The 10,588-nt window shown below is 41.1% G+C and overlaps 1 protein-coding gene across 5 annotated transcripts in view; it reads right to left on the bottom strand.

Annotated features, from left to right (window-relative positions):
- Positions 1-9,900, bottom strand: part of LOC128703437 (WD repeat-containing protein 44) — a 68,940-nt gene extending 59,040 nt beyond the window's left edge. For all 5 annotated transcript variants that reach the window (XM_070104622.1, XM_070104620.1, XM_070104621.1 and 2 more), the window contains exons 1-4: positions 9,718-9,900; positions 6,708-6,795; positions 3,984-4,094; positions 109-267 (exon numbers count right to left, since the gene is read on the bottom strand). In XM_070104622.1, the coding sequence (XP_069960723.1) occupies positions 109-267; positions 3,984-4,094; positions 6,708-6,795; positions 9,718-9,788 (429 nt within the window). In that variant the 5' untranslated portion in view covers positions 9,789-9,900. The remainder of the gene's footprint in view (positions 1-108; positions 268-3,983; positions 4,095-6,707; positions 6,796-9,717) is intronic.
- Between the last annotated feature and the right edge of the window lie 688 nt (positions 9,901-10,588).

Here is a 10,588-nt window from a genome sequence, read left to right on the forward strand (position 1 = left end):
TGGAGCTTTGCGTCGTCTGACCGAGGCCTTCCACTGGCTTACCCCTCCACCCCTTTAAATATTACCATTATGATTATAACCATTAGAGTACCTTTTCATTCCACTTACCAGGTTTCCTAAGAGTGAGCCACTGCATGCACTGCCTGTGTCCTCAATGTCGCGTTTCCCGATACTCAAACTGCTAAGGCTAAGACGTTCCTCCTTTTCCAGATTCGAAGGGGAGATGTCAATCTTAGGCTGTTCCACAGAGATCAGATCCTTTGATGACTGCAAATTTATACCGGTAATTGTGAATTGCAAGAACTGTGCCAGAACACATGTAGTGTTTAATTCTCAAAATTAAGAAATAACACTGAATAATTTTAACCCTTTCAGGGTCACAACCTCTGTTCTCAAACTTGCTTTCAGGGTCGCAAAAAAAAACTTATGAAATGGTAGAGAATCTTTTTCTGAAGATAATAAAACAAAATTTGATGGAAAACTGACAAAATTACGCTTTTGCGAATTTTGCTAGTTAGTTAGTTTAATATGTTTATTATGCACCCCATACCCATCCTGTGGGCGGTAGTCAAAAGATTACAGAGGTACATAATTGGTCCAGGGACTGGACTCCAAAGTTTTGATAGCTAAGCAAGTTACAGAGGTAATGAACTCACAATTTACAAAGGTAATGAACTCACAATTTACAAAGGTAATGAACTCACAATTTACAAAGGTAATGAACTCCAGGTAAGTCTGGTCACAATCATGACAAGTTACAAAGGTATTTACAGATTACAGAGGTACGTAATGGGTCCAGGGACTGGGCCCCCAAAGTTTTGATAGCTGAACTAGGTACAAAGGTAATGAGCTCACAAGTCAGCGATATTTACGCATCGGCAATTCTGTTCACTTTGAGTCCTATTTTAGTCCAATCACATTGTTCCAGTTGACCAAATTCTTAGCTATTTCACTAATGTATCTTCCATTTTATCGACTGAGCATAAGAAATCGCCCAATCAACTATTTTAACTACTCAATAAAGTGATCAGAAATTGATAATTTGACCAATTTCACACAAATTTCAAATATTCCAACTTCAAAATAAGGCCCAGAAAGAACAAAAGGGCACAATACTGTGACTGGAACAATATGTAATATGCCCAACTAACACTTTAGTTCATACCTCTCCTCCTGCTATATATGCCCCTGGTGTCTACTCTATTTCTTGCTCCTCTTGTCCTCTTCAGTACTTTAGAGAAACTGATAGCTCTCTTTCTGACAGACTCAAGGAACACAAATGAAGTGCTAGACTTACCGACACCAATAATGCTCCTATCAAGTCAGAGATCATAGTCATCCTATAAACTGGTCCTCTGTTAGAACTGTTTTCCCTACTTCTTTCACAGTAGCCATCTTGTTGAATCTTCCCTTATTCACAACTTTCCTTGTATGAATCTTAGTCCTGGCTTTGTCTATGTAACGCCTTCATTTTTCATTACATTGTCAAATGCTCTAAACTCCAGAACGCATGTGACTTAATCTGATCCTTTCTTCTCCCCCTCTCTCTGCCTCTTCTCCTTTCCTATTTTCTATTTTTTTCTTTGTTTTTTCTTTCTTCTGCCTAGGGTGTCCTGTCCTTTAGTTTCCTGTGGGTCCTTAGCTCTCCTGCAGTGCTCCTCTTTCTTCTCCTTTGATTGACCCCACGACTACTACTACCACTATTATCACAACTACTACTACCACCACCATTCCTGCTACTTTTGTCTCCCGTCACCCTTTACTCCCCCTTTTATATTTTGTCCCACATAATTTACTCTCCTTACTTTATACCTATACCACCACCACTGCTGCCACCACCACTACTTTTTCCTACCTCTTTTGGTCCCATCCCTGTCTGCTCGCCTATAAATACTGGCTCCCTCTCCCCTCCCTGTTAGTGTGACTTTGTAAATGGTCCAAGATGGACTGAAATGTTGTCACGAGCTTCTCTCTTCTATGTGTGGGTTATTTGTGTAGTATAGGGTCCAGAATAAACAATGCAGGCATTCCTGGCACTAAAATAACATTTCCTCTGTTCATTGGTTACGTTCCCAGGCTTTACACATAAATTCCATTTTGATTCTTTTGTTCAAACAAAGAATTTTTATTCACACACAAAAAATAGAAGATTTACTGTTATGCAATATTGTAATAATTGTATAAATAATATCAGCACATTTCTGAATGCATATTAGATCCACCAGCTGGAAGTGTATTAGACGAGTGATGTGATTTGTTTACTCTTGAATATCAGCAAAAATCGAACATTTCCGCTACTTTGAGCTCAATTTCAAGCTAATTTCGGTCATGAAACCAATCAAAATCATCTCTATTTCTGTAATATATCTTCCATTCTATCAAACAAGACCAAGAAACTGAGGATACAACCATAAAAACCATACAAAAATACACTACTGTTTTAAACCAAAACACAGTTGCGGTTTTTTCTCATGCACTGCATGCCGCAGGATTTTTTTATATATGGTGCACATTTGCTGCACAGACCCATTTTCTCATATCTAGGCCCAAATTTACCACTCAAAAGCTCATCTGAGTGAACTGAGTTTATGCTGTAGTACTGTAGCACAGTCAGTGAAGTGGTTAATCATAAGATTACAATGGGGCAGTAAAGAACATTAACCTGTAAACGGTCCAAGCAGATCTACGTTCACATGTGTTGTGCTACAAAAGTAGATCTACGTTTTTGTTTACATGTTTTCAAATATAACAAAAAAAAAAGTAGATCAAAGTTTTTTTTACACATTTTCAAATGTAAAAAAACAAAAAGATCTATTTTTTTTTATATACTTTCAAATGTTGAAAAAACGTATATATACGTTTGGACCGTTTTTTTTATATACTTTCAAATGTTGAAAAAACGTATATATACGTTTGGACCGTTTACGGGTTAAGGGGTCCATAAACAATAAATTTAGGAATTACAAGAACAAACAGAAAATTATTACTTAAAGTTATGAATCATCAGTTCTCGGCTTATATTATTGTGTACATAACTGACAAGCTGTTGGTGTGTAAGAAGGATTATATTTTGTGAAGGGATTTAGGGAAACTGGTTAGCTGGACTCGAGTCCTGGAAATGGGAAGTACAATGCCTACACTTTAAAGGAGGGATTTGGGATACTGGCGGTGTGGAGTGACTATCTAAATTGTCGTACCTGAGCGCCTCTGCAAAGACAGTGTTAAATTAGACACATGTGCAACTCTTGGGTATCTTTATTGAGGAAACGTTTCACCACACAGTGGCTTCATCAGTCCATACAAAGGATAAACTTGAAGAACAGGAGGAGAATGAGGTAATCAGTCCCTGGTGGTTAACACTTACACTCACTCACCCATTTGACCATAAACAGAAATATCAATCTCAATCTCAAAATAATGAATCTTAACTAGTCATAAGTTGGCCTGTGATACTCCAATACTGAAACTATGTATAGTGCCAAAACAAAAGCATTCACATTGCTAAACTCACAAACTAGTATTTAGTCACTTAGCCATAATACCAACTTACCTCATAATTTTGTAATATTTTAAACTTAAGATTTAATCTAAGTCTGCCCGAAATGCCTAGCCATGCTAGGTGTTCTAGTGGTACACTCTGTAATTATTATTTTGCTACATGTAAACCACACAATAACCAAATTCTGTAAACTAAGCATTGTAATCCTTATAGAGAATAAACTTTGAATTGAACTGAATTGAATTGAGTCGATGTGGTCAGTCCATCAATCTTGAATAGAATACAGATACCCAAGAGTTGCACATGTGTCTAATTTAACAACGTGTCGGTTCTTTGAACCATTCATCTGCAAAGACAGTGATTATGTATGAGTGATGGTGACAGTGTTGAATGATAATGAAAGTTTTCTTTCTTTTGGGTCACCTTGCCTCGGTGGGAAACAGCTGATGTGTTTAAAAAAAAAAAAAAAAAAACTAACACTCACCTGGAAAGCTTTCAGTGGGTGGAGGAAGGGTTGGGATGGTGGCTGCATAAGAGTCGAGGTTTGACTTGCTTGAATTAGGCTGATCTCTACAGACTGTAGCAAGTCTTGACCCTAGACAAATCAAAGTATATTTCAAAGTTAATCTGGATTATCATTATTACATTCAATGGGAAGTGCTAAACCCATAGGGGTCAGACAGCACCTGGGAAATGGGAGGTAAAGAAAAGGCTAATCAGTGAGAGTAGCTCCAATTCCTCAGATCAAGATCCCCTCACCATTTAATCCAGAAATAATGGTTTAATTCACAAATGGAAATACTGAACGTTGGTTTGCATCACTTATTTCTTGAACTCGTCAACATTTAACCGCAAACAAGAGGTAACCCAAAGAAAATACATCATTCGTTTTCTTATACACTGTTAATACATTATCATTCATTCTCTTAGACACTGTTAAGCTTAACACAGGGTTTCTAAAATAATTAACTTGTGTAGCTTAAAGACAAAACAGCATAAGCTTAGTACACAGATTCCATTCCTGCAAATTGACAAAAACTGAAAGAACGCATTATACAAAGCAAATACAGTGGACCCCCGCTTAACGATCACCTCCAAATGCGACCAATTATGTAAGTGTATTTATGTAAGTGCGTTTGTACGTGTATGTTTGGGGGTCTGAAATTGACTAATCTACTTCACAATATTCCTTATGGGAAAAAATTCGGTCAGTACTGGCACCTGAACATACTACTGGAATGAAAAAAGTTCGTTAACCGGGGGTCCACTGTATCATGTGTGAAAACTAAGATCATACAAATTTTACATTTCTTCCCGTTAACCCCTCATAAAACATTTACTTTTAAATGAAGGAAGAGATAACTTAGGCACATTCTGGTAGCCATGTTACTGGGTTAGGTAGTGAGATACACTCCTGTTGACTCAGTAATGAGTTCGGGCGACTTGCTAGGCCATCGGTAAGTCATGTACTCCTGTATGTAGCAGTCTGTACATGAACACCTGTATATAGCCTCAGTACATCTGGGTACAATATGTGTACTTATATGCAACAGTCCCTACATGTGTGCAGCTGCAAATAGCAGGCAGTATATGTGAGGCCCTGTACCTACACATGCAGCAGTGAGTACATCTGAGCACCTGTACACAACAGTGAACACCTGTACACAGTAGTCAGAACCTGTACACAGCAGTGAGCACCTGTACACAGCAGTGACCACCTGTACACAGCAGTGAGCACCTGTACACAGCAGTGAGCAACTATACACAGCAGTGAGCACCTGTACAAAGCAGTGAGCACCTGTATACAGCAGTGACCACCTGTACACAGCAGTGACCACCTGTACACAGCAGTGAGCAACTATACACAGCAATGACCACCTGTACACAGCAGTGAGCACCTGTACCCAGCAGTGAATACCTGTACACAGTGGCGAGCACCTGTACACAGTAGAGAGCACCTGTAGGGAGCAATCGATACATTCAAGATTTTTTTTTGAGGGGGGAGGGAGGGGGTAATAGCCAGTCAAAAAATCAGGGAGGGTCAAAGTGCCTTGTGCTACCTGTGTATAATAAACTATGGTGGTCTTCAACCCAAGTAACATGACTGCACAATTTACTGCTCCTTCCACTGAACGACTCCTTTGACTTTATAAAATAAACACGATACAATCTGTTCAGACCTCTAAATACAATGAGGACACCTAAGCAAGGTTCCCCTTTTGTAGCTATGGTTTGGTAGTTACAATTTCGTTAATAAAAAGAAGCAAGGTAAACTTATATATAATCAGGACAAATGATCTGCTTCTATAGCTACAGTTTAGCAGTTACAATTTCTCTATAATAGAAGTGAGGTAAACTATTATATTTCAAACTCCTGAACTTCTCCTATTCTTCATTGTTCCTACTGTTGTTTCTTTCTGATGGCTTGTAACCCCTTTTTCTATACCAAAACCAACCTCGAAACATATACAAGCTGTGTATAAATAAATAATACTTATTATAAATAAACATTTCTTAAATCATGAGTACAATACAAACAATATTTCAAATACAGTGGACCCCAGGTTTACGATATTATTTCATTCCAGAAGTAAGTTCAGGTGCCATTACTGAACGAATTTGTTCCCACAAGGAATATTGTGAATTAGTTTAGTCCATTTCAGACCCCCAAACATACACATACAAACACATTTACATAAATACACTTACATAATTGGTCGCATTGGGAGCTGATCGTAAAGCGGGGGTCCACTGTATTGAGTGGTTTACCCACTCAATATTACAGCAATATCAGTTGGATAAATTGAACTTTTAGCTTCTTTAATTTCAATGTTTACCGTAGTATAGCTGTAAATCATGAGCTCCATACTATATGAAATGCAGAGTAGAGTATTTAAATGATTTTATTGCTGATTTTTAATAATACAGTGGACCCCCGCATAACGATATTATTTCAATCCAGAAGTTTGTTTGGGTGCCGTTATTGACCGAATTTGTTCCCATAAGAGATATTGTGAATTAGATTAGTCCCTTTCAGACCCCCAAAAATACACCTACAAAAGCACTTACAAAAATACACTTACATAATTGGTCGAGTTGGGAGCTGATCGTTATGCAGGGGTCCACTGTATTGCTGATTTAATAGACACTAAGACTACTTCCCCTATTAGTCCATGACATCAAAGGCTAACTGAATAACAGAACTTACTGTGGTCAAGTTCCCCAGCATAATAGAATGCTCTAAAGGTGCCCATTGGGGTTCCTTTAAAGTCACGTCTGCAACTGGTTCTTCTGACCTGTTGAGTACAACACTATAAAAATACTCAAAATAATTATGAAATATTATATGAGTGTTGGAACTAAGTGATTCAGCTGGGCTAGGCAAGAAATTTTTAGTGGGTTTGGGTTTGATAAGGACCTGCAAAGTATGGGCCAGTAGGCCTTATGCAGTGTTCCTGATTTCTTATCTTCTCATGTATGACATTCAGCTCGCACCTTAAGGACCTCAGGTCAATCCTGGATATGTTGAGATGTATACTGGCAAGTCTCCCTACACCTGCTGCCTCTGTTCACATGGCTGTAAGTTATTACATTCATGGGGGAAGCACTAAACCCTTTGGGGTCATACAATGTTCAGAAAAAAGGGAGGCAATCTGGTTCAATCTAAGGGAGGTAAGGTCTAATTCCTTGGATCATGAGCCCTTCACTAGCCACTAGCATCAAGGTGTCCTGTAGCTAAGCTGGTGGCACACTCGGCTCACACACCGAGGTTCGTAGTTTGATCCCCGATATGGGTGGAAACATTGGGCTATGGTTCCTTAAGACACTTCCTGTCCCTGTTCACTTAGCACTAAGTAGGTACCTGGGTGTTAGCTGACTTGTGTGGGTTGCATCCTGGAGACAAAATTAACCCAAGTTGCGAGAAATGCTCTGCATAACCAGGGACTTCGACCATAGCTGACACCAGTGACATACGTAGTATGTCACTGATGTCAGCTATGGCCTGTATAAGCTGTATCGTGTACTTGTAGAAATAAAGATTATTATTATTATTATTATTATTATTATTATTATAAGGAACCTCCTATAAAGGGCCCTAGCAATGAATAAGCAATTGAGTGCTGAGTGTCATGGGATCACATCCTGAAGAACAGAATCAAAAGACTAGGGTACATAACAAACAAAAATATGTACAATGGTCTTGAGGGTACAACACATGCTGGGGGCATATAAGAAATATATATTTAGATTTAACCTTCGATAACCCCCAAAAATTAAAACAATGTGACTTAATTTCCATTAGGGTCCTTTGCTTGGCTTTCTTGGGTTATCCAGGGTTAATAAGCCTTCAGAGTTAACAGGACTCCAGGGTTATTAGGACTCCAGGGTTATTAGGACTCCAGGGTTAATAGGACTCCAGGGTTAATAAGACTCCAGGGTTAATAGGACTCCAGGGTTAACAGGGCTCCAGGGTTAATAGGACTCCAGGGTTAATATGACTCCAGGGTTAATAGGACTCCAGGGTTAACAGGGCTCCAGGGTTAACAGGGCTCCAGGGTTAATAGGACTCCAGGGTTAATAGGACTCCAGGGTTAATAGGACTCCAGGGTTAATAGGACTCCAGGGTTAATAGGACTCCAGGGTTAGCAGGACTCCAGGGTTAACCCTTAAACTGTCCAAAAATATATATACGTTCTCTCGCATAGCGCCCCAAACATATATATGTTTCATTTTTTATTCATTCAACATTGGCGCGATAGGCCTGAGTCACCTAGATATGAGAGAATGCGTGTGCGCACTCAGTGTGCGCTGTATGAAAAAAATTGGAGACGCCTGGGTAGCACATGCTTTTTTTTCTATAAAAAAAAATTCTCAAAACATTTGGGGCGCTGCACAGGTGAACGTATATATACGTTTGGACCGTTTAAGGGTTATTAGGACTCCAGGGGTAATAGGACTTCAGGGGTAATAGGACTCCAGGGTTAAGAGGACTCCAGGGTTAATAGGACTCAAGGGTTAATAGGACTCAAGGGTTAATAGGACTCAAGGGGTAATAGGCCTCCAGGGTTAAGAGGACTCCAGGGTTAATAGGACTCAAGGGTTAATAGGACTCAAGGGTTAATAGGACTCAAGGGGTAATAGGCCTCCAAGGTTAATAGGACTCAAGGGTTAATAGGACTCCAGGGGTAATAGGCCTCCAGGGTTACGAGGCTTCCAGGGTTAATAGGACTCCAGGGGTAATAGGCCTCCAGGGTTACGAGGCTTCCAGGGTTAATAGGACTCCAGGGGTAATAGGCCTCCAGGGTTACGAAGCCTCCAGGGCTAACTGGGTGTGTTTCAGGCAGGTTACAATTATTATATAAAAAAGAAGCACTAAACCTACAAGGGTCACACAGCAGGCAGGTTACAAGCCTGGCCGGTCACAGACCTGGGCCATAGCTTGAGGACGGAGGATCGAGCCTCGGCTACTTTGTGCTCAATAACCCATACGGGTTTGGTGCTTTATGATGTTGCTGAAAGAGAAGCGCTAAAGCCGTAAGGGAAGCAGGGGGGGGGGGGTCACACAGTGCCTGAGAAATGGGTGACAATAAGTGCCGATCCAAGGAAAGCGATCAAGCTTCTGCCACTCTCGGTGGCCCATACGGGCTTGGTGCTTTATGACTGTTGTTTACGTTGAAGGGGAAGCGCTAAACCTGTAAGGGTAAGGGGTGTCATACAGCACCTGAGAAGTGGGTGGCAATAAGTGCCGATCCAAGGAAAGAAATCGAGCCTCTGCCACTTTCGATTACCCATGAGGGTTTGGTGCTCTATGATGATGTTGAAGGGAAGCGCTAAACCCGTAAGGGAAGGAGAGGTCTCACAGCGTCTGAAAAATGGGCGTCAGTCAGCTCCAATCCGAGGAAAGGGATCGAGCCTCTGCCACTTCCAGTAGCCCATAAGAGTTTGGTGCTTTATGACTGCTGTTCATCTTGAAAGAGAAGCGCTAAACCAGTAAGGGAAGGCGTGAGGGGGGGCGTCACACCACCCGAGAAACGAGTCTCAAGCAGTTCCGATCCAAGGAGACGGAGGACAAGCACAACCCCCCTGGGATCAAGAGCACCTCCCTCGCCGAGATCAAGAGCACCTCCACCAAACAACAAAGCAGAAACACGAGTTAAAAAAAAAAATAAAAATCCCAATTTTAAGAGGAATGTGCAGCCGCCCATTTTCACCATCACCTCATTGATTGTCGATGCGGAGTGACGTCAAACGCATCGTAAAATTCCTCTGTGTCACTTTCAGATGACATCTTTCCTAGTAACGTCACTGTCTGCCACGTAAACTTCCATTTATGATGTGTTTAGTTGACAAAAGTTGGTCGACCAAGCCCCACTGAACGTCAGCTGACGGTAGCCATTGTTGTTTACGCCTTAATAATGCTCTCCCATTGGTCAATTATCAGTGACGTCACGGCAGCCATTGTTGTTTATCCTGTGATACTGCTCTCCCATTGGTCAGCCTCTAGTGACGTCACTGCTTGCATGCACAAGCGTAGGATCATGTATTCACCTAGTATACATGTATACATACATGTATGCATGTATGCATACATGTATACATATATTATAAGTTGCAGGTCTGGTCTGGCAAGTGGCTGCTAGAGTTCAACCCCAGCAAGTGCAAAGTTGTGAGGACTGGGAAAAGGTAAAGAAGACTGGAGATGGAGTACAGGCTCCAGAGCAAAGACTGCAAATTTCACTCCAGAAGGTCCTCGGGGTGAGCACTGTTCCCAGCATATTACCTGCAGCGGTCCTCTACCAAATAACTGCTGAAGCAAATTCACGTCTGGAGTATACCTGGAAGGGGTGTCGGAGATCAACGTCCCGCCGATGCGTCCATGACCAGGCCTTTTGGTGGATCAGGACCTGATCAACCAGGCTGTTACTGCTGGCCGCACGTAAATAAACCACAGCTCGGCTGGTCAGCTACTGACTTTAGTAGTCAGTCCCGTGCCTTCTTCAAGACAGCCATGGGTCTTGAAGACAGCCATGGGTCTATTGGTAATCCCCCTTATGTATGCTGGAGGGCAGTTGAACAGTCTTGGGCCCC

This window comes from Cherax quadricarinatus, chromosome 93 (assembly GCF_038502225.1).
Source record: "Cherax quadricarinatus isolate ZL_2023a chromosome 93, ASM3850222v1, whole genome shotgun sequence".
Taxonomy (NCBI): Eukaryota; Metazoa; Arthropoda; class Malacostraca; order Decapoda; family Parastacidae; genus Cherax; species Cherax quadricarinatus.